We start from the raw sequence: 25,646 nt of genomic DNA on the forward strand, positions 1-25,646 counted from the left end.
GATTGCACAAACATTTGGTTAAGTTTGATTAAAAGTCAACCTTGGGTCGGGTCAAAGTCAACGAAAAAGTCAACACGTTCGGGTCGGGACCCGAACTATTTTTCTGAGGTTTTTAATCATATATAAGCATGTTAGAACAAGTTACATGTGAATCGGAGGTGCGTAGCATAACAAACATTTTTCATAAAAGTGTAAGCTTGATCAGAAACCAAACACGGAAAATGCCGCGCCGCGACCAAAGAGTGCCGCACCGCGGCAATCAACGTGAACTGATGCCTGGTCAGTTTCAATTGTTCAAGTCTAAATCCAAACTTCAATTAAGTACAATTCACAAACCGTAAACACTTAGAACACGTATCTTATATCATTGGAAAGGTAATTTGACGAGGAACACAACTAAACACATTTCATCAATCAAAAGCATCATTTGCAAAAATCGAATTTCCAAGTTGATAGTTCATTAAATGTTCACCATAAATGCCTTCTAGTTCATAGATGCACTTTGATGATTTGGGAATTAAATGCACACATATAATACGCCGTTTCGTAGGTAATTACGCATACAATACAACTAAACACTTACAAACAACATTGCATAGCATTTGGTGCATCAAAAATCCATTTTACTTCTATCAAACCCTAACTCAAAATCACAACTTTTGCAATTAAGTTTATTGAGTCTTTTCAAGTCAACCTACACATCAAATTGGAGCTAGTGATGCTAGTAACACATTTAATACATGCACTTTTAACATCTAACAACATTTAAACAACTAAATCTCAAGATCAAACACACTCATTTCAAGTTCATGCTAGTTACACTAAAATAACGAGATCGAGCATATAAATCACATAATCATGTTAGACTTGAGCCATAGACACTAATTAACACTTCTATAAGTTAAAAACATCAAGAACACAAAATCTAGTGTTTTTAAAAAGTTACCCAAATGCAATAAAGTTGGTATGGATTTGAAGAGGAAGATGCAAGGATTCCGAATATGTAATTTGTTTTTATGTTTGCTTCCTTGAAATGATTTAGATGATGATTCTTTGAATTGGGTGTTTGAGAGTAAAAAGTGAAAGTAAGAGAGAAAGAGGAGGATGAATGAGTGGAAGGGATGAGGTTTGACCACCTTGACCTAGTCACCACTTTGGTCCATTGGCAAGTTTAGTCCTTCAAGTTTTAAGCGTTTGCGTGAATTACCTAAACGAGATATTTTAAAACGCATGTTAACGGAAGGTGTTATAAATATATAACGGACTTTAAGAAAATGTATAACGGAAGGTAAACGGAAAAAGGCGGGATGTTACATGAAGCATGTAGAGACATCAAGGTTAAGTCATAAGCAATCACCCTTAGTTACTTAGACTAGATCAAATAGACAATTGACTATACTTTCATTGTGAACCATTTTACACTTAATCTATTGGAGTAGGTTAGTTACTTGAATCCTAACTAATGAGCACATAGCAAACATATTAATCAAGTTGACAAGTTTATGAGTATTAAGCATATTGGCAAGTAGCAAGTAATACTCACATAGCAAGAGATAGTTATTCTAGGATCAATCATGTAGATACTTGCACAACTTATAATTCAAGCACTTAATAAGTTTAATGTGCAATATAACACATTACATGATTAATGTGTAAGCACACATTAATGTCCAACACATGCATAAGGGAAGAGCAATCTCTAGTTGGGACTTGGTGACCATCCTAAATGTATCTAAGTATGTTTTAGGATTACAAGTCATTACTAGTTAACCTTGTGAGCATTGTTCCTTATTTAGCCTTAATTAATCACTAAGTCCTAATAGCAATCATTGTTCTAGTGACATTGGCTTAAGTGTGTTGGTACTTGATGATCAGACTAATGATATCTAGATAAGAATTAAGATCATAAGTTGTTGATTAACACTTATGTGTTATGCCTAATCTTGGTTAATTTGTCATTAAGATGTCATTAGCGTAATTAATCACAATTAGTGTTTTTATGACCAAAACTCGGCTGAGTATGAAGAAGGCATCTATTCTAATCATGTTGAGAAAGGTTTCATGAATTATAGATGTCGATAACTAGTCAAACTTTATTTGGTCGAAAATGGTAACAGAGAGAACTGCGGTCGCACTGCGATTGACCGTGATGACGACCGTGCAACTTGTTTTCACAAAACTGCATTGCACTTCAGTTTGGATTTTCACGGTTGACTATACGGTCGACCGTACCTCGACCGTGTGTTTAGCTAAAGTTTTAATTTCATTCATTAACCTATGTTTGACTTGGTCGTTTGCAAGATAAAGTATGGATTAGTGACCTTGCGTGTTTTATGTTAAGATGTCAGTCATCACTTATGCATATGTATGTGTCATCATCAAAATATATTCTTTGGTTAAACACACTTTGGTTAATCATACTTAAGTTTATCGTTTAGTGCATTAACCCACATTCAACCAACATTCTCCCCCTTTTTGATGATGACAAACATACAAGTGATGAGGGACATTTTGCTATAAATACGCAAGTGTTAACAATCACTTGTATCCATCTTTCTCCCCCTTTTGTCGAAGAAAAAAGGTTAGCTCCCCCTAGAACTAAGCTCGCCCTTATAACAAAACTCCCCCTTAAATTATGCACATTGGAAAAGCATATATATTAAAACACAACAAGCACATATTTTATTCAAAGCACGTACTAAGCACAGATATTTCATACATAGATAATACATGATAGTCAAAAGAAGATCAATTTTCATGATGAGAGGAGTGACCCTTGTCCTTGTCCTCAATTCGTGATAATCTTCGACCAAGTTTTAGAATGTTTCCATGAATTACACTATTTTATCCCTGTGTCGAAAGAGAACAAAAGTTGGGTGAATTTTCAAGAGGAGGTTCTTGGATATGCTTGGTTGAAGCTTTGCATATTGGATATGAAGAGACTTGAATGGAATGATGAAAAGGAGATGTCATTCCAACATATGCAAAAAGCTTGGTTAGATGGAGACCATACGGAAGTGGCATGTGGGAATGTTGACTTGCATGTTGCATTCTTGATGCCATGAAGTGTGCAACATTCACTTTTGTGGAGTTCAGCAGACACCATATGAAGGTGACTTCATTTGCATCCAGTCGATCCAGTAGTTCCTCCTTTCCATAAATATTTTCAGTGATGATCTATTGCCAGAGATCATATGTCGATGTAAGATGTTGACAAAGGAATCCATCCTTTTTGGTGAATTCGGGTCTAAGAGTTCCATTGCACATAATATCTAGTGCATTGTCTTTCTTTACCCATTCAGGAAATTCATTGAACGAATTTGGTTCTAGAAAGAATGTTCAACCTTCATTCGGAACATCCATAATATTTTCAAATTCTTTAAGCGTTAATGAATAACTTCTTCCATAAAGAGAAAATGATATTTTCTCATTATTTTGTGAGAATTAAAAATTCTCATAGAATTCATTGATGTGAAACGGATAGAGTGAACCTCTTAGATTAAGAAAGGCATCCCACTTGATGTTTGAAAAGCTTTCAAGAGAATATGTAGTAAGATGATGTGTAAGAACTTCTCTCCCTTCAACAATAGATCTCATTGTAAAGAAAACTTTTGCTTTGCAAAGAGATGTTTGGAGTAGTTGAAGTGAATTTGTTGTATGTGTTTGCTTTAATAGACAAATGATGAATGTTGTCAAGTAAACTTTAATGGGGTAGGTAGCTAGATTGAGAGTACTTTGATAGAGATATCAATTTGTTCTCTTGCAATCTATTGATCATTGAATTTGTGTAAGGTGTTAGGACAAGCCAATTTTGTCAGGTGTTCTGCGATCGAATCACGGTCGACTGTGAGAGAAGCCATACAGTGACGGATTTATATATTTGCAAGCAAAACCAATTTAAGTACATAATAAACATCACAATACTAGTTATCTTACACATAATTGTTTTAGTGCCAACATTTAAGCACTTCACATAGTACACAACTAAAGATTATTATCCCAAACACACAAGTTATGACCTATTACAAGAAATTGTTTTGACAAATCCTTTCAATGCTTTCTTGAACCTAGAGTGATTTTCACTGATCTCTTCCTCTCGCTTCAGAATCCTGTCGATCTTGGTTTCGAAATTCGAATTCACAAATTCTTGGTGTTCCCGTAAGTTTGCTTCTTCATCTCCTATTTCCTCTTCATCCGATTCTTCCTCTGGTTGATAGTTCTTAATCTCATCGAGATCCTCTTGAAGATTTGATCTTCTTCCACTAGAGGATTCTGCTCGATGACCACTTCGAATGATAGTTGACTTATCCAGTGGCTCGAATGAAGGTTGTTGAACAATAGTGTGTGTTACTTTGAGGTAGCTGAACAGACTGTTTAGATGCATTTCATACGGAAGAGATCTAGTTGATTCAGTCATCAGATTGCTCATTCGTGATGCCATCAAAAATGCCACATTAATCCCTATATTTAATTCAATTGCCCACATGACAAAAATTTGGGTGACATTAATGTGAGAGTGGTTTCCTAGTCGACAGTAGATGTTGTGGTCAATGATTTTGTTCAGAATATAGGATTTCTGAGTGATTGGCGTTAGGTTTGCAAAGCAGGGTTAATACATCGGTAGCTTAGATAAACCTAGGAAGATGCTCTAGTTTGTGTCATCTACTGTAGAACTCCATTCCTTCAGTAGGAACTCCCAGAATTTCACCAAAAGTGCTGAGAGGAAATTCCCACCACTTTTTGTTAAGATGAAATCTTACCATCTTAGTTTCTGTGTTGAAGCTATAGTTGGCGTAGAATTCTCTTACTAACTTAGGATATATAGGTCCATTGATTAGAACGAACGAACCTAGATCCCTCTGAAACAGCTTGTCAATTACTTCAGGGAATGCTTCAAGACTTATGATTCTTCCTTCTGCTATTGTTCTTGTTTTGAGCCATTTCTTGTTGTAAAGTGTACATTGTCTTGCATCAGCTGGAGGATCATACCTTTTCTCACCGCCTCTTGACTGAACATCCCTTGTTCTTGCCATTATCTACACGATGATACTCCAAATTAATTCAAGGTGTATAATTCAATTGTAGGCAACAAGTTTTGCAAACTTTAATCATCATCAATACTTAGACGTTTTGATGTTAATGTTCTTCACATTTTCACTCTTCATTAGTGTCAATGAGTTTGCAACTAGATTAAGATTTTCACAAAGTTCATATGTGTTCTAGACTTTTGAAATCATCATCAACACATGTTTTGACATTCAACATTATTACACTCAATTTGCAACAATGTCATTCATATCATATGAACAATGCTTCTATGAAAATCTAACCTAGATGTATAATGAACCCTAGAATTATCCAAAGTTAAATCAATGCATAGATACACAATAATCATTACTACAATCGTTTCTAAATTGTTCTTCAAGAACAATTTCAATTGTTTGCATCAATTTAGGTTTTGATTCATTCTAGTTAGGGTTTCTTCATAACCCTAATTTATCATACAAACACAATTGAATGTTAGGAAAGCAAGGATGAATCATACCGAAAGTAGGAATTAAAATTGAAGGAAAGAGCGTTCTTCTCCGTGCGGTCAATCTCCTCAGCCGTGTGTAGGTGTGTGTGTTTTGAAGTGGGTTGAAAAGAAATATAAGTGAGGGTTTAGTTTAATTTAAAATAGAATCAGACCACGCACGGTCGAAGCACGGTCGACCGTGGTGTTAGCCGTGCAGATATTTTCACACGTACATGACAGGAGTCTACGGTCATGTATACGGTCAGCCGTGGTGCTGCCGTGGATCCTTCTGATCACTTGTTTCTTCACTTCTTCTTTCTTTGAACGCGTTTTGACGATTCTTAGGTTCTATAGAATACTTGAGGACAAGTTTTCTTTTCCAAACATTGAATGATTACATCCTCCCGATGTTTAATCATCAATGACACGTAATATACTATATCTATATGTATGTATGTATATATATATATATATATATATATATATATATATATATTCATATTTAATCATTTATATAGTATACACAAAACGCATTAATCTAGTATTTATCATGCAATACATATTTTCACATAAACACACAATCCTAAGCAAGTAAGCTTCCTACACTAATCTTTTGAAATCATTTTTCAAAAACAATTTTGCATTTGTAAGAAAAACCTTTCATTAATACAAAGTCTTTTTGAGAAGGTTATTCTCATTAGCATTTTGATCATTGATTTTGATCGATTTTAAGATTACCTAATCCTTAACTTATCCCTACCATGGAATTGCTAGCTTGGTCCATTTTTCCCATATTCTCAATTTTCCTAATAATGGACAATGGACTTTGATTACAAGATTGTGTTTGCTAGAGTCGTGACATATATTCATTTCATGTTTATCTCTTGATGAATCACAAATAGTTATCCTTTCAAGTTTTCTTTTCAAGGTGTTATTTTCATCAATTAAAACTTTGTTAAGTTGTCTAACTTTGTGTAATTCTTTCTCCAAAAGTTTTACTTTGTCACGACTACTATCATACACAAATTTAATGGTCTTGTAATCATCTAACAATTCTTCATAATTAAAAGGATAGAATACATGTACCTCATTACAATCCATGCTTGAGACGTCATCTTCTTTGAATGAAGATTCAACCTCTTCTTCACTTTGACCATCTTGATCCAAATCATTCAAAGAACTCATGAGGCAAAACTCTTCATTTCCATCCAACACTTTTGCTTGAGAATCACCAACCTTTACCAAATCCTTCCCAATTCCTTTACCCTTTAAACATCTAGAGTTTAAATCTTCTTGAGAACATAGTGAATCCCAACATTCTTTAGCACTTTCACATGAAATTATCTTTAACCTTTCTTCACTAGGAAGAATTCCACGAAGTAGTGAAATTGCATCAAATTGTTTCAAAACATCATTGTTTTGAAATATTGACTTCACTAGCCTTGAACTAGCCTGTGGTACAAAGTCTCCTACTTTGATTATTCTCCACAAGTAGTAATCCTTGGATTTGAGATAAGACTCAAATCTTAATTTTCACACATCAATATTCATCTTATCAAAGATTGGTGCTTTTTTCACCAATTCTTTCAAGTATCCCATAGTTTGAATTGATCCGAGAATCGTTGACTCAAGTTTTTGCACAAAACGAATTTTGACACTTTCGCGATCGTTTGTAGCGCAATGATTTGAGCAACCGCTCTGATACTAATTGTAAGTAACTAGAGGGGGGGGGGGGCTGAATAGTTACTTAATACGGTTTTAACACTTTTTCAATTGATCACCAAATTCGATTTAACTTTGATCAACCAACTCAACTCAAACTTGATGTGTATAGTGTATATGTTCAAAATGATAAATGAAGTAATGTAAATAACATAGACATAAGGATTTATAGTGGTTCGGGTGGATGTTAACTAATCCACCTTAATCCACTCCCCGATTACACTAATCGGGATTTGTTGCTTCACTAAGCACTTTTCTCCAAACCCGATGGAGATCCAATTTACAAGTCTTCAACTTTTTTGGTAGACAACAAACCTAATCTTTCTTTCTCTTTGAAAGATCAACTTCAACCTAGATCAACTTGTCTTCACCTTGGACAAGTATTAATTTCCAAATAAGATTAATCAACTTCCTAAGTCCCTTTAAGGAAGTAGATCACTAAGCTAGCCTATGCTTCTACTAATTGAAGTTACAAGACTTATACACTTTGCAATGATGATCCTAACACAAAACTAGGACAACATTATATGAAGTAAACTCACAAGATAAATGATTTTGATTAGTAAGTTTACAACAACCCAATTCTATATCTATAAGATCATAGAATCTTCTCTTGCTTGATTACATTTGAGTAGTAATTGATGCACTTGTGATCACTGGAGATAAGCCTTTGAAATATGCAAGAGGTCATCTTCAAATGCTCTTAAATATTTGCCTTTTATAATGAGATTCAAAAAATAGCCGTTGACACACGGTTGCCTGCACGGTCGACCGTGGTGCGACCGTGCTTGTTCCAGTCCAAATTAGGTATCCGTTGTATAGCCGTTTGACTCAAATTTGAACACCACATTTTGGCACCTTTACTCCTTCTATCATCTGCAAAAGAAACCAAACATCCTATACAAGTACTATATGCATTAAGTGTGTGAGATTTGGTCTTAATGCATGAAAGTGACTAATCATTCCAAAAGTGGTAAACCCAACATTCTTGGAGAAGTGTCTTGATTGATATTTAGGGAAATTTCAGTTTGGTCAAGACTTAGTTAGTCACATTAATGTCTTTGGTTCAATTCTAAAGACTAGTCACTATGTCATTAATTTCCTAGTTTCAATTAATTACAAGTCATGATCTTTTTTAAGTTTAGTTAGAGATTAATTGAACAATGTCTCTATAAGATATTCATGAAGCATGTAGAGACATCAAAGTTAAGTCATAAGCAATCACCCTTAGTTACTTAGACTAGATCAAATAGACAATTGACTATACTTTCATTGTGAACCATTTTACACTTAATCTATTGGAGTATGTTAGTTACTTGAATCCTAACTAATGAGCACATAGCAAACATATTAATCAAGTTGACAAGTTTATGAGTATTAAGCATATTGGCAAGTTGCAAGTAATACTCACATATCAAGAGAGAGTTATTCTAGGATCAATCATATAGATACTTGCACAACTTATAATTCAAGCACTTAATAAGTTTAATGTGCAATATAACACATTACATGATTAATGTGTAAGCATACATTAATGTCCAACACATGCACAAGGGAAGAGCAATCTCTAGTTGGGACTTGGTGACCATCCTAAATGTATCTAAGTATGTTTTAAGATTACAAGTCTTTACTAGTTAACCTTGAGAGCATTGTTCCTTATTTAGCCTTAATTAATCACTAAGTCATTTCTAATAGCAATCATTGTTCTAGTGACATTGGCTTAAGTGTGTTGGTACTTGATGATCAGACTAAAGATATCTAGATAAGAATTAAGATCACAAGTTGTTGATTAACACTTATGTGTTATGCCCAATCTTGGTTAATTTGTCATTAAGATGTCATTAGGCGTAATTAATCACAATTAGTGTTTTTATGACCAAAACTCGGTTGAGTATGAAGAAGGCATCTATTCTAAGCATGTTGAGAAAGGTTTCATGAATTATAGATGTCGGGAACTAGTCAAACTTTATTTGGTCGAAAATGGTAACAGAGAGAACTGCGATCGCACTGCGGTTGACCGTGGTGACGACCGTGCAACTTGTTTTCACAAAACTGTGTTGCAATTCAGTTTGGGTTTTCACGGTTGACTATGCGGTCGACCGTACCTCGACCGTGTGTTTAGCTGAAGTTTTAATTTCATTCATTAACCTATGTTTGACTTGGTCGTTTGCAAGATAAAGTATGGATTAGTGACCTTGCGTGTTTTGTGTTAAGATGTCAGTCATCACTTATCCATATGTATGTGTCATCATCAAAACATATTCTTTGGTTAATCACACTTTAGTTAATCATACTTAAGTTTATCGTTTAGTGCATTAACCCACATTCAACCAACATGTTCCATCATATCGTCGGTAAAATACCCACCAGAATGAACGCCGAAAGTAACAATGTTAGTGAACATGATGGTTTTAAAGTTTTTAGTGAGACTGTATATAAAATATGTTTTAGTGAGAGTGAATATGTGTAAATATGAAATGGTTTATGTGTTTGTATAGGTGTGGAAAAAGTGATTAAAAAGAACTAAAAACATATTTAAAATTTTAACGGTAAAAATATTTAAAATTAAATGGTACCCCCTCTGTCCCTATATTATTGTCCAGTATACTATTTTGGGACGTCCCATTTTAATTGTCCACTTAGTATTTTAACCAATTAAAAGAGGTTATAGTGGAGAGGGAAAATATTTTGTTAGTGGATAATGAAGTTAGTAAAATTTATTATAACTATGTGTTGTTTGTCTGGTGACAATTAAATAGGGACGCAGGGAGTAATTATCGTTAAGTTCAATGTCGGATTGCCGACGGTGGTTCAACGATGCCGGGGAAGGACGTTGGCGCGGTGTTGTTGAACATCCCGTCCCTGACGTCGGTGAGCGAACGTGGCGGAAAAACACTACCACACCGGGTGCTCTTATAATGCGATCTACTATTAGACAATTATAACAGTCGCCTCACAACTTAGAGTATTGTAAATTATTATTTTAATAAAGTAGATTACATCGATGGTCCTTGTATTTTTTATTCAAATTATACCGATGATCTCTATCTATTACAGTAATAATTACATTATTCGCCTCTGACTTTGACTTTTAACTTATTTCACTCATTTTAAGGGTGGGTGTGATGAAACTAGCTGGAGCTGAAACTTGTAGCTGAAACTGAAACTAGAGCTTATGGGCTAGAGCTAGAGCTTATTTTTGAAGCTGGTAGTTGGAGTTTGTTATTTTTTTATAAGTGTTTGGTAAAATAGCTGGAGTTTATTTTCCAATTCATAAGCTCTGGTTTTTATGTCTACCAAACGAAACTTATGACTTGAAGTTTGTTAAATCATAAGCTCAAGGTCCTATAAGCTTTCATAAACTTTAAGAAACTCGGGCCCCGAATACACCCTAATATTTATCAATTTAATTAATAATTAATAATAAGTATAAATATAAATATAAATTGAAAATTGAAATTTTGAATCCAGCAAATATACAACGCATTCTAACAAGTTGTCTCCTAACAATTCCAACTTAGTTTAGGGTATGTGTGGCATACAAGCTTATTGAAGCTTATGAGAATTTATTGGAACTTGAGCTTATGATTTTAATAAGCTTCAAGTCATAAGTTTTGTTTGGTAGACATAAAAAGTAGAGCTTATGAAAATTATAAAATCTTAAAAAATAAACTACTTCTAATAGCTTATGAAAAAAAGTAGAGCTTATGAACTGAAAAATAAGCTCTAGCTAATTTACCAAACATTTATATAAAATAATAAGCTCCAGCTATCGGATTTAAAAAAATAAGCTCCAGCTATCGGCTTTAAAAATAAGTTCCAGCTCCATCTCTTGCCCATAAGCTCTAGCTCCAGCCATAAACTCAAACTCCAGCTAGTTTCATCCAAACACCCTTAGTGTCGACTATAACTATAACGCATTCTTAAAACAAGTGTAACTTAATCTTATTATTGGTGATGTATCGTCACAAATCAAGTGTTACATTAAAAAAAAATATTAAAATGGTATTTAAATATGTATAAGAATTCAAATGCAAAGGTAATAATCATCGTAAAATTTGAAAGTTTTAAGATTCATCTTCAGAAAGAATTTTCAGGCGTCAACATTCATAGTTATTCTATCCGTTACAGTTTAAGTATTACGTTTTAACATCTTTTTTTCCAGCAATTTTGACTTTAATTTTTTGTTTTTGTTTTTTTTATATCTAATATTGATAGAAATTATATCAATTAAAACATTTTTTAAAAACCAATTCGTTGTGATATAAATAAAGTATGTAAACTTAATATAAACTTTTAAAAGTTAAAATATGACACTTATAATAAAACGGGTATAATATGTCTAAAGGGATTCTGACCTAGTGGTATCCGGCGAACTTATCAATCTTGAAATTGTGAGTTCGAGTCTCGTCGTGAATAAAAAAGTGTGTGTGTTTGCTATTCCTAAAAATGTTATTTCAGTTCCAATAATTGGCACCAGAGCGGACACTTTTCAATTAGATAATAATTTCTATTTTAATTTAGATTCTGTTTTTTCAATCCAGCGGTATAAGACCACCTACCTTACTTACCGCCGTGACATTTGCACTCGAGGGTGGCAATGTCAGTGTGTCCGTCATGGCTTGCCCTCATCCAACTCACCCTGCATTATGTCGTGTGGAGGAAGAAAGAAGCACGAGAAAAAAGAAGCCGTTTGGATGGAAAAAATAGTAGTTTGTCATTGCAACGGTTATATCCTTTTTAACTATAAATACCCACTGTTTATCATCAACGAGTAGGCGCAAGTCGTACTGTCATGGTACTGTCATCAGTTAGTTTCTCGGAGAGGTTTTCCCAACCTTCAGTCGTACTGTCATGGTTGTTGAGATTTGGGTTTCCTCCTAACGCGTTTATGAGTGACATATAATTGCGAAAGTGGTTAAGTCCCCTCTGAGTGATACCAATACTGCAGATATATATATATATATATATATATATATATATATATATATATATATATATATATATATATATATATATATATATATATATAATATTTTAAATATTTACATCATCCGATGGATGCTATCGGGGTGCTTGGTTTTTTATTTTTTTCAAAATTGCACTTCGACGATACAACAATTAGCATACGGTATTGTCGACGACTCTTTAGATGAGTATTTATGTATAGGTCAACAAACTCGATATTAATAGACAAAATTGTGCCAACAGTACTCATGGTTTACAAATATCTTGCCAACAGTCTTTGGACCATATTTTTCACCCCGACAGCCCCTGTGATTTGCAAATTCGGTGTCAACAGTTCAAAGCCCAAACGGTTAGCCATTCTTCTTATTATTTGTTATTGTCGAGTACAGTTTATGCATAAAGACTTCTTGGGAAAGAAGTGGTCTTGGTATTGGACTTCTCTCCCGAGGTTCGAAATGTGGAAGTACTTTTATCGTCACCTGCTAGCTCTGTCCGCCACGGGTTAGCGACATAAAGTGCGAATAAAGGTTCGCATAAAGAAATTATACGTTTTATGTAGTCGACTACAAAATTTTATATGTTGTAGATTACATAACTTGTATGAAAAAGACTGAAATAACCCTAGTGTGACCAGCACATGGTCTGATTTAACATTTGCTTTAACGGTCGTTTGAGCTTTGAACTGTTGACACACAATCTGCAAACTACAGGGACTGTGCAGGTGAAATATTTAGTTCAGGGACTGTTGGCAAAATAGTTGCAAACTGCAGGGACTATTGGCATAGTTATTTCCTATTAATATTTGAACAACTTTTGTAAAAATGTGTTCCACTTGTACACAACCGAGCATTTGAGAAAAACGAAAACACATGATGTTAATATTTAGTTTCAAAGCATTCAAAGATACTCCCTCCGTCCCTAAATTATTGTCCAGTATTCCATTTTGGGATGTCCCAAATTAATTGTCTACTTCCATAAATAGAAAGGAAAGGAGATATTTCATTGGTGGATATGGAGAGAGAAGATATTTCATTGGTGGAGAAATAAAGTTAGTGGGATTTCCTAAAACTGTGTGTTTTTTGTCTGGAGACAATTAATCTGGGACGGAGGGAGTACATAAATTTCCGAAAATACTCAATAATCTAGACTGTATTCATTGGCCATGGAATAATTTTTCATACATTTGGAAAGGCCATTTGGCTGCCGAACAATCACGCCATTTTCATTTCATTCAATTCAATTTTAATTTAATTTAATTTAATTAGTCAAATGCCACGTGTACACACGGTACCTACCATTTAAATTTCCCTATTTAAACTCATAAAAAATTAGTATTACTGAAAAACAAAACAACATAAAAATGGATGTCACAAAAACCATCCAAGAATTAGAATTACAAGATCTACTAAACGCTGGATTAACACCTAATGACGCAAAATCACTACTAATCAAGTTTAAATTCATCATGAGTGAAACTACTAATTCAAACCCAGTTGAGTTATGGCGTCAAATCACTTCTCAAAGGCTGCTTAAATCATCTCATCCTCATTCTTTGCATCAGCTCGTCTACAACGCGGTGTACGGTAACTATGATGCATCTATCCATGGTCCTCCCCTATATTGGTTTCCATCTGAGTAAGTTACAATGTGGTTTCTATCTGAATTGTACGAATTTTTGTTATTTTTATTTTTATTATTTTTAAATTAATGTACGACTTTGTCAAATGAATATTTTTCATTTTGAAAGGGTATGTAAAGTCCCGTTTGGTTTGCGGAGTTTGGTGGAATCTAAATTCCATTGTAAATTTGTTCCGTTGACATTATTAAATTTAGATGAGTAATGCTGAATATTATGCCTTAGAAAGTTAAAAGTATAGGTCTAAACTTGAGCTTACTTATACTCTTTTTGACACATAATAATGTCCTGTTTGTGTGCGTTTGTCACACAGTTTATCGGAGCTTATGGAGCTTGAGCTTATGATTTTAGTAAGCTACAAGTCATAAGTTTTGTTTGGTAGACATAAATAGTAGAGCTTATGAAAATCATAAACTCTTAAAAAATAAGGTACCTATAGTAGCTTATGAAAAAGTAGAGCTTATGAACTGGAAAAAAAAGCTCCAGCTAGTTTACCAAACACTTACAAAAAATAATAAGCTTCGACTACCAATTTTTAAAATAAGCTCCAGCTCCAGCTAGTTTCACACAAACACACCCTTAATGTATAAGCCAATCAAATGTTTAGTTCTAGGTTTAGGTCCATGTAATTAGGCACATCAAACATACTTTCAATCTGGATTATACTCTTCACTGTACGTGTTTGGATCGTTGTGTATGGATGACAGCTTATATGAATATGACGTTATGAGAATTTATAGGAAGTTTTGCTTATTATTTATTTTAATAAGCCCCTAATTATAAGCACTTTGTTATTGTAATAAAAGGTAGAGTTGGTAGAAATATTAGGGTCTTAATGAATAACCTCTTCCAAACTAGCTTTTGTAGAAACTCAAATGGTTGGTTGAGTGGTTGGGTGCTTGGAATTTTCAAAGGAGACTCAGGTTCAATCCCCACCAACTCTACTTTGAGGCCTTCCTTGCCTTTCAAAAAAAAAAAAAAAAAAACTAGCTTTTGTAGATACAACGAGCCTAAGAAAGGAAAATTACTATAAAAAAAAAAACCTTTTATTATATTATTTTACATTTTATTTATATATATTTGTGTCATACTAATTTAACTCACAGCTATAAACTTTTGACTCTGACTATTTTACTAAACACTTATCAAAATAAGCTTCAACTTTCAATTTGAAAATAAGTCCTCAAGCTTGAGGTTAGTTTCTACCAAACACACTCATTGTGTTCGGTTGTCAACAGGGAATTTGGAATGTTAAAATCCAATCTATATACTTATATAAAAAAGAGATTTGTTTAGCTTACTTGTCAACAAAACCATTTTTTAAGGGATGAATGACAAGTGGAATTTACACTTGTCAAATTTTCAATGATTGTGATTAAAATTCATTAAATAAATGATTAATAACAATATTAGAGAATAAAGAAATTAATAAAACAAATGAGAGCAATTAGTACGGGTAAATCCAAGAGATCGTTGTAACTAATCAATGATTAAAAATATGATTAATTATAGTAGAACACATCATTATAATAACTCACGAGTAAAATATAATTTGTTTAAGAAAAAAAAAAGTAAACAGCCCCTTACTCTATAGCAAGCCATATAGATTAATTACTACTTGTGAATTAGTAGACCACTTACGATACATATTCATTATTGTGTTGTTATTCATTTATATGTCATTATTGTGAACTAATATCGCTAGAGAAAAAAAAAATTATGTTTTTATGTAACTAATCTTCAAACAGATTTTGAGCAGCAGTGCAACGCACGGGCTCAAAAACTAGTTAAATTAATTAAAAAAAAAAATTAAAAGATCGAACATAGTGTTAGCTTTGATAATGTACTGTCATTGTCAATGTCAATAATATGCTCCATCGTTTAAGTAAGTGAGATTTAAGATTTTAACAAATTTTATGGATCTAGTCTAGCTATATCTCAATTGTTAAAAGTTGCCGTTTGTAATTTCAAAATTGCAATTTCAAATGAAGTATGTGATTGTGTGATTATGAGTGTAAGTTATATTACTTCATTTTAAGTGCACTAGTTGAAATAACTTGTATTTGAAGATGAGTTATCAGAGTGCTAACATTTTTTACTAAACAATGAAAGAAATTGGGGTGCACCTTAAGTTTGTAAAAGTATTAACTGATTAACTAACCACTCACACATTTACTAGGCCAGACCATAATTAGTGTTTGAAGATTATAAATTATTAATTTCGCATAAATTCATTTAAGTGAACTAAACTATGGGTTCTTTTTGATAAATTAGCGTTGATTCTAAAAAGTCAAACTTGGGACGCATTATGGAAACTCATGGACCGAAGCTTCTAGGTGCAGATTACAAAGATCCTATAACAAGTTTTAAACAGTTTCATAAATTCTCTGCTCAACATCCAGAGGCAAGTGTTTGTTTTGTTCCTACCTGTGTATGCTCAGACAGTTAATTCATTTTATTTTATAAATCTAAATATAAAAATATTTAAATGTATATATAATGTTTGATACTTGTTCAGGTATATTGGTCAATTGTGTTAGAAAAGCTTTCAATCCAATTTCAGAAACGTCCAAACTGTATATTAAATACATCTGACAAATCAAAACCCGGGGGCACGTGGCTTCCCGGTTCTGTTTTGAACATTGCGGAGTGTTGTATACTGTCAACTAATGAAACGGATGAAAATGTTGCGATTGTATGGCGTGATGAAAGATTTGATCATTTGAATGTAAACAAGATGACATTCAAGGAATTGCGACAACAAGTAATGTATGAATACGTGTCAAACTTCACCCAAAATTATTTTATATATATAGCCATAACAAGATGCTTATTTTTAAATAAATAAATAAATAAAAGTATGAAAGGGATAAAGTAGCTGACGTCATTATTATTATGTTTATTATTTATTACTATTAACTATTATTTTACTACTACTTGTACTTATATTATTATTATAATTATTACTATTATTACTAGTATCATTATCATTACCTTTTTTATTATTTACATCTACTAGTACTAGTAGACGAGTAGGTTTTTTTTTTTTTTTTGTGTGTTTGTATGCACGTTTGTTTGTTGATATGTATGCATGGTTTGTACGTTTGTTTTTGGGAGGTATGTATGTAGGTTTTGTAGTGTAGGTTTTTTATGTCTATGTTTGTAGGTTTTCTGTTTTTTGAAGAATTGTAGGTTTTGATTATGTATTTTTGCTAGGCTGTTTTTTTTGTGCAGGTTTGTATGTATGTTTTTGCTTGTTTTGTTGGTGTTTGTATGTACGTAGGTACGTGTTCTTGCATGTATGTAGGTATGTTTATGTACGGTTGTATGCTGGTTTGTATATAGGTTTATGTTTTATTGGGTGTGTGTGTGTGTATGGGGGTGTGTATAGATGGGTGCGTGTGTGTGTGGTGGGGGTGTGGGTGTGTGTCTCGTATCGTTCGGTGCATCCTGGGGTCATTATGGCTGAGGACGACCTTCTTTGCTCATGAGCTTGAGTGGTTTTCTTTTAGTTGTGTGGCTTCGGGGATGTCTACCGTAAAGGTGCATGAGTGGCGCTTTGCTTTGCTACGGGTGGTTGGCTCTTTGCTTGTGCAACAACTTCCACCCGGCATACCTTTCGTGTTCTGTTTACAAGGTCCTTTGGCTTTATTTATTGAGGCAACACCAAACGTCGATTAAGTGGCGTCTTGACTGCCGCTTAGAGCCTAAATTGATTTTCAAGCAGGCTTTTAAACCCATGAAAATTTGATTCTACCATTTTCATGGCGTCTCAATTTTTATGTATTTATTTATTTATTTATTTATTATTTTATTTTACTATTTTTTTTTTAAAGGCCGGAGGTCCACTCGGAAGCAATCTCTTTATCCGCCGAATAAAGAGAGTGATGACTTTCTCTACTTTTCTGGGTGGAGAAATGACTTATTTTTATTCTCGGATAAAGGAAGGATTGTCTACATCTCACCTCCCCATACACCACTCAAGTGGTACTGGGTACTGTTGTTGTTGTTGTTGGATATTTCATGGGGCGATTTTCTTTCGGGTGCAAAACATCTTCCCAGGTACCGATCATAAATACTTCATAAGTTTTCAAATACGGAATCATCGATTAGATCTTGTAATACTTATATAAATGCAGCCCTGATTATTGCCCTCCAGTCTATCAGTCAATCGACACGATGACAAACATACTTTTCTCTTCAGGAACAACAGGTTAAAGACGTTATTTCATTTTTCGAGTTACTTATATATTTCATTTTCTCGAGTTACTTGTATGTTTTATTTTCTGTTTATATAGGAGATCCAAAAGCTATACCATGGACACAACTATCTCCTATGAGATGTGCTGCTGACGGATGGGCTAATCTGGATCTTCAGGCTGGCGATGTTTATTGTTGGCCCACAAATTTGGGATGGGCCATGGGACCCATTTTACTTTATTCGAGTTTTCTTACTGGTGCAACATTGGCTCTTTATCATGGTTCCCCACTTGGTCATGATTTCGGAAAATTCGTTCAGGTTGCTTCTTAATATCTTCTTATTACAAGTACATAAGGTTGGAATGGAGTAAATGTATGAGAAAAATACCAATTTTAGTCAACTTTTTTAGTCAACTTTTTCGGAAAATTCGCTCATGTTGCTTCTGAATAAATACCAATTTTTGAAATGGAGTAAATGTATGAAAAAAGTAAGGCTGTAATAAGGTAACTTAAAAAAGCGATTAACTTTAATCAAAATGTTATAATAATTTTTAGTGACCAACTTTAATAAAAAAGAATACCCACCACCGAAGCTTGGCTTGAGTGGTATGGGATGTGATCCAACTTGGAGTACTGCCAACCCAGGTTCCATTCTCACTCCAAGCAGGGAGTTTCCAACCTTTGATGGTACTGCCAACATCAATGCGATTATTGGAAGGTCTCTTGGGGTTTTCTCAACCTTCGATGGTACTGCCAATATCGTCGCGAGTTGGTTTCCTCTAACGCGTGTGTAGGTGACAAATGAGAGCATTCGATGTTGATATCGATGTTCACAAAAAACAACAACAATACCCAAGCTGTATACCGTATTATGCAAGTTTCCATTCATCATTTTTTTTTTTTTTTTTACTCTTTAGGATGCAGGGGTGACAGTTTTGGGCACTGTTCCTAGCATAGTCAAGTCTTGGAAAAGTAAAAATTGTATGGAAGGGCTGGACTGGACAAAGATAAAGTGAAAACCTCATTTGTTACCCCCCCCTTTTTTTTTTTTTTTTTTTTGGTATAAAAATTTGTATCTTTATGCATTTTAATTTTCAAATATGTGCAGGGCATTTGCGTCTACGGGTGAAGCATCTAATATCGATGATGACCTTTGGCTATCTTCAAAGACATACTATAAACCGATCATTGAATGTTGTGGAGGTACCGAACTTGCGTCTTCTTACGTTCAAGGGAATCTTCTGCAGCCACAAGCGTTTGGTACATTTAGCTCTGCTTCAATGGGGACGGGATTTGTCATATTTGACGAATATGTAGTTCCTTACGTAAGATCAATCAGTTTATAAAGAAGGTTTCCAATCTTAAAAATTTATTATCTTGTTTTTAAAGTTTAATACTTTTGGTTTTTGATGTATATGATAGCCTGATGATGTACCCTGTGTTGGTGAAGTGGGATTGTTTCCGCTATATATGGGAGCATCTGAAAGACTACTTAATGCAGATCATGAAAAGATTTACTTCAAGGGAATGCCGATTTACAAAGGAATGGTAATAATGTGTGACCCGTAACCCGGTTCAAATAAGGTTGGTTTATTCGGGATTGGGTTATTTTGGTTTGGGTTGGGTTCGATAGGGTATATTAGCCCGAATAAGATGATATCATAAATTTCGCATTATGAACAAAATTTAAAATTTACAGAAGACAAAACTTCAAGGATAGTCCCTGTAGTTTGTCAAAAACATCGAAACATCAAGTTTCGTTCTTTAGCTTTGTTTTAATCATGGATGGTCCTATCGTTTGCACTTCAATCAAGGATATTACCTCTCACTAAGGGATGTTAATTATTACCATTAAATCTAGTCATGTGCCAAACATGTGAAGGTATTTTTGTCTTTTTAACTTTTCGCTATATTTTTAACTCGCTCATCTTCATCTTCCATCATAAACCTAATTTAACAAAATCGTAATTGTTTTTTCATGTTTCTTGTGTATTGGCATCACCATTAATCAACTAAAAAATGAAAGAAACCGAAGTATCTTGTTAAGAAAAAAAAGGAAAAAATGAATCTTTCGTTGCTTCACCATTCGATCTTTCAACAGACAACATTGCTCGTCAAATAGCAAACAAATTAGTGAAACCGAAAATGCTGTTCATTTATAATAGCACTTCAAAGCGATTTTCTCCCGTCGTTCTTGAAGCCATTGATGTTCAAATTTGAATCAAAAGTAAATGAAAGAGTGTTGACTTGAAGAACGATGGGAGAAAATCATTTTGAAGTGCTATTGAAAATTAAATAGCGTTTCCAATTTCACTAATTTCTTTACTATTTGAAGAATTATGTCGTTTGTTAAAAGATGGAATGATTGAGCAGCGCAAGATTCATTTTTTTCGTCTTTTTCTTCACGTGATACTTTTGTTTCTTCAATTTTTTAGATGGTTAATGGCGATGGTAATACACAAGAAGAAGCAATTAGGGTTTTGTTAATTTAGGTTTTTGATGGAAGATGAAGGAGTTAAAAAGATAATGGGAAGTTAAGAACACAAAAATACCCTCATGTTCAACACGTGTTTGGTTTAACGAAAATAATTAACATACCTTAGTGAGAGGGACTATGGCCTTGATTGAAGTTCAAAGAGCAAATTACATAAAAAGGTAACTTATTTTCCCTGTTTTCCTATCCTAGGTAATCTATTTAATTCAAATATAAAAAAGGAGTCTTTTGTCAAAAGTTAATCAAAAAGATGGGTGTCGTTAACTTTTGTTAACTTTCTCAGTTAAGTGTCAACTTCGCATAACATGTCAAGTCCTTTATCGACCAACATTTTCAACTCGCGATTTTGAAGCACGTTTTCGACGCGCGATTCCGACGCGCGATTCCGACATGCGTTTTCGGCGCGATTCCGACATGCGTTTTCAGCGCGATTCCGACATGCGTTTTCGACCTGTGTTTTCGACACGCGTTTTTTGAGGCACGATTTCGAGGCGCGTTAACGATCCTCGAAAACGCGTGCCGAAAAACGCGTCTCGAAAACGCGCCTCGAAATCGTGAGTTGAAAACGCGCCTCCAGAACGCTAGTCAAAAACTCGTAAAAAACGTGCCTCGATAAAGGACTTGACATGTTATGCGAAGTTGACACTTAACTGAGAATGTTAACAAAAGTTAACGAAACTCCTCTTTTTGATTAACTTTTGAAAAAGACTCATTTTCTTATATCCGAATTAAATAGATTACCTAGAATTGAAAAACAGAAAATAGGTTATCTTTTTATGTCATTTGCCCAAGTCCAAACTACAAAACTATCCATGATTAAAAAATAGCTTAAGGACGAAACTTGATGTTTTCGACAAACGATATGGACTATCGTTGAAGTTCTGTCTTTACAAAATGATACAAATGTATAATACAAATATAAAGTTATCGTATATTGTTCTTCCTGTTAGGTTATTCGGGAGAACGAGTAAACCAACCCCATAATTTAATGTATGAGTAAGGATTACTCCTAGCTGTTTTCAACCCTTCTTTGACCATCACAAGATTCGAACTTGAGAACTTTTGCAAGGATATCATGGCTCCAACCAATGGGCTATAGATCTTCATTGTAATTTATATATATGTACACTATATAAAGATGTAACCATATTAAATCATAGATAACTTGTATACATATATATAGTTATATTTGTAAATTAATCAACTTTTTTGTGATTATTCGGGTTAACCCAATTTAAAATACTTTTCCGTAACCCAGTTCAAATCAAGTTATTCAAATTCTGGCTACTCAGGTTTGGGTGGCCAAATTATGCTTCGAATTCGGGTTAGTTATTTGGGTTCGATTATTTGTTACACCCCCTTACATAATGTATCTGATAACTTACTCATAAAAAATATTAAAAGAAAAATCACGTATCAAACTGGTGCCATGTCACTAATATAATGGTTATAAGAGGTTATATACTTGTACACATAAAAGCAAATTATGGAAAATTTGATACTTCCCAAATGACAATATAAACTTATAAAGTTGTATACATACAATAGAATTTGGGGTAACATTTGATACTGATATAACCCTTTTTGCTGAATGTTTTATTGAGGGTATGATGATATAACATTTTTTGTGTGTCTAGCAACTAAGGAGACATGGTGACATCATCAAGAAAACAATCGGAGGTTATTTGGTTGTACAAGGCAGGGCTGATGATACCATGAACCTTGGTGGCATAAAGGTATACAGTTTTTTTTTTTTTGTAATAATTATGCTCTGAGGGATATAAGCTATTAATCGGTTTATATAAAATTAAGAAAGGGATTTGTGTATGCAGACAAGTTCAATAGAAATTGAGTGTGTTTGTGAACAAGCTGATGGAAGCATAATGGAAACAGCTGCAGTTAGTGTTGCACCTGCAACCGGTGGTCCAGAACTGTTAGCCATATTTGTGGTACTAAAGAACGGTTTTAACACTCAATCACAGGACCTAAAGATGATATTTTCGAAGGCTATTCAGAAAAACCTAAACCCATTGTTCAAGGTTTTCTCCTAATCTACATTTCTTGTTATGTGCTTATTGAATATTAAGCAGCTACCAAGCTACTTATTCTTAACTGCTATCCTTTCTAAAGTAAGAAGATAAGCAGTTTTTAAAAGGTCCAAGTGTCTTAAAATGTAATGCAAGTATGTAACATATTATGACAAAAACTATATTGTGTGTACCAGTAAACGGGTAAACAACAAAAAGTATCCTTTCTAAACGGGTTAACGAATAAGGTTTTCCTTGTTCAGGCTACTCGGGGAAAGGAAAATATTTTTTACTCAGATGTACGCATTATAACTGGGTTAAACCTTAACCTTTTTCGACCCATTTCCTGACCACCCCAAAATATGTTGCTAGTGAAATTCTCGATTATTGACGGTTGTATTATTTGGCTGGTTTGACATCTATATAAAGCATTCACGTGGCATCGATACAAAGTCCCTAAGCCAACAAACTACATACAATTAACAATAATGAAAACTGGATACACACAATAAAGGTTTTTGAAAGTTCATGCACCTAATAAATTTATTACAATTTCATACACTAATAAAAACCCAGAAAGGTAAAGAGGTTGCACGGTAGTTTGTGATCGGTTTGTTAATTTTGTGTTGTTTGTCGTTTTTTAGTTAGATTTGACCTTTTGTATTGGATATGATATTTGTTTGTAGTTTGGGATTGTTTAGTGATCTTGTTGCTCAACGCTCGGGTTTAGTTTGCTTTTGCTCTTTGGTTAGTGATAGGGATCGTTTATAGCTTTCGAGCCTTGCAACGTGTGTGTGGAGATTGTAACGTTGTTTGTGTTTTTCATCTATTGATGAAAAGACAGTTTTTTAATGTTTTCGTTATTTCAGCCCATAAAAAAAACTTTTTGAAAGAGTGTTTGAGAATGTTTATCTTGTTTAAGAAAAACAAGAAATAATTAAATGAACACTTAAACAAGCAAACCCAAACACGGTGGTAATCACATGTTTCTGATTTTGTTAATAAACAGGTGAGTTTTGTCAAGATTGTTCCAGAGTTCCCTCGAACTGCTTCTAACAAGTTAATGAGAAGAATTTTAAGGGATCAACTGAAGGAAGAGCTTCAAACTCGTAGTAAAATGTAACCACATCGAGTTTTATATAAACTTCGAAATAATCTCTGGTGATTTCGGCTACAACTTATATAAAAAGCAATGCTTTCATAACATGTGTTTATGTTTATACAAGCTTGATTCTTCATACATTATACATGAAACACATTTGTTACTCGTATTTATTTTTTATTTTTTGAAAAGCCAACAAAATCATTTTATTAAAGGAGAAAAAGAGTACAATGGTGGAGCTATAAAGCTCTTTATGAACAACAAATACAACTGCAGAAGCTACCACTTGATCTATGCCTATACCAGATATACAAAGACATGAAAAATTACAATGACACGAAATAGCTTAATTAAGGAGTATTGGTTAACAATTTTTAGTAGGAAAAAGCCTTCATCTTCCGGTTTCATCATGGGAGTCAACTTGATACTTCAAGCTGATTGACGATTAGAACACAGTACCGAGACAACGGCGACAAAGCATCCGAACCGAACAACCACTTAGACCCTAACCATGAATAGACCGTTAGAATCCGGCATAAAAAACCTACCTTAACCAATACCATCCTTCTTATGACAAGCATCATACCAACGAGGGTGGGAGATCCACTTGAGCCATTCCATGGAGCCTTTTTTCCAACGGGAGCTTATCCATTCGTAGCATTTACTTTGAATATCCGAGAGCAATTTTGATGAGCTAGCATTTTTTAAATTGAAGACACAATCATTCCGATGAATCCATATATAATAACAAGTGATCCAAACGTGATGTGTTGAATTGAGGATTATGACACTTTGCAATATCGATTAAAGACGTGATGTGTATGTTATCAAGATTCCACCATTTTCGAATTTTTTCCCATAAATCTTTTGCAAATTCGCATGTAATGAGGGAGTGATGAAGTGATTCAATATCATTATCACAAACCGGACATCTCAATGTATGTAAATCGATACCTTTTTTATCAAGCTCGGTTCTAGCGGGTAGTTTATTTTGCTTCGCTCTCCACACGAAAATTGTTATTTTTTGCGGGACCAAAGGATTGAGATTGGTGGGTTGGATAACCTGCAAAGACGAGGCCTGCTTGTTCAGTTCGGACATCAGGCAGTCTGTTGAGAACAGTCCATTCGGGCTGAGAGTGCAGGACCATTTTGGAGCATCAACAGGTGAGATTTTTAAGCATCGGAGTGTATCGGTTAGGCGGTTCAAAGCATCAAGTGTACGCCATTTGGGAGCTGCTGTCCAATTCCATGTGAAAGTAGCCACGCTGTTTTCTGAGTGCATTCTATCCGCCACCGAGGCCTCTTTAAAAGCCTCCAACCTATACAACCTTGGGAAAGCGTCTCTAAGTATGAGATCTCCGGCCCATTTGTCATTCCAAAAACTAGTGTCCACACCGTTACCTACATCTTTAACAAACACGTTAGAAAGATTAACCCCTAACGAGGTTAGGGGTTGATCTATTTTAATAATATTTGACCAAACCCTCCCGGAAAATTTTTTCAAGACTTTATCGGGTAGTCTTGAAATGCAACAACTTAGACCACCACTTTTCCCGTAGATGCTTTTAATAACTCTAACCCAAAAAACATTTTCATTAGTAAGAAATTTCCACCACCATTTGGCAAGAAGTGATAGGTTTTTAAAATTTAGGGAGCAAACATTTAGACCACCGGATTCGTAAGGAAGGAGTATTTGACTCCATTTGACCCACGCCATTTTCTTTTCATCAAAAGACCCTCCCCAAAAAAAATCACGACGCGTACCTTCTAGTTCCTTGATAACACTTGCGGGGGCTTTGAAAAGGGAAAAGAAATAAAGTGGAAGGCTACTTAGCACGGATTTGATGAGGGTAAGACGACCCCCATATGAAATAGATTTAGCCTTCCAATCGGAAAGACGTTTTTTAACCTTTTCAAGAATGGGAGACCAAGTCGAGTGGGACCTAAGGTTACTCGTATTTATTTAGAACATGTAAAAGGTT

General features: G+C 34.2%; 2 protein-coding genes across 2 annotated transcripts in view; both read left to right on the top strand.

Moving 5' to 3' along the window:
• LOC139855771 (constitutive photomorphogenesis protein 10-like) overlaps positions 1-25,646 on the top strand; it is a 166,690-nt gene that overhangs the window by 92,399 nt on the left and 48,645 nt on the right. The gene's annotated exons all lie outside the window — the stretch shown is intronic.
• On the top strand, positions 13,557-23,685 carry LOC139852083 (probable CoA ligase CCL12). The gene is made up of 11 exons (XM_071841306.1): positions 13,557-13,840; positions 16,116-16,245; positions 16,360-16,610; positions 17,981-18,054; positions 18,140-18,360; positions 18,959-19,053; positions 19,150-19,366; positions 19,464-19,589; positions 22,173-22,271; positions 22,368-22,574; positions 23,572-23,685. The coding sequence occupies exons 1-11, from the start codon at positions 13,566-13,568 to the stop codon at positions 23,683-23,685; spliced, it is 1,809 nt and encodes a 602-aa protein (XP_071697407.1). The 5' UTR covers positions 13,557-13,565.

Source organism: Rutidosis leptorrhynchoides, chromosome 6 (assembly GCF_046630445.1).
Source record: "Rutidosis leptorrhynchoides isolate AG116_Rl617_1_P2 chromosome 6, CSIRO_AGI_Rlap_v1, whole genome shotgun sequence".
NCBI classification, from domain to species: domain Eukaryota; kingdom Viridiplantae; phylum Streptophyta; class Magnoliopsida; order Asterales; family Asteraceae; genus Rutidosis; species Rutidosis leptorrhynchoides.

Bases quoted from the DNA above. Each gene is read 5' to 3' on its own strand.
- LOC139852083 (XM_071841306.1), top strand. From the start codon at position 13,566: ATGGATGTCACAAAAACCATCCAAGAATTAGAATTACAAGATCTACTA. The intron at 13,841-16,115 runs GTAAGTTACAAT...TTGATAAATTAG, and splicing joins CTATATTGGTTTCCATCTGA to CGTTGATTCTAAAAAGTCAA. The intron at 19,054-19,149 runs GTGAAAACCTCA...AAATATGTGCAG, and splicing joins CTGGACTGGACAAAGATAAA to GGCATTTGCGTCTACGGGTG.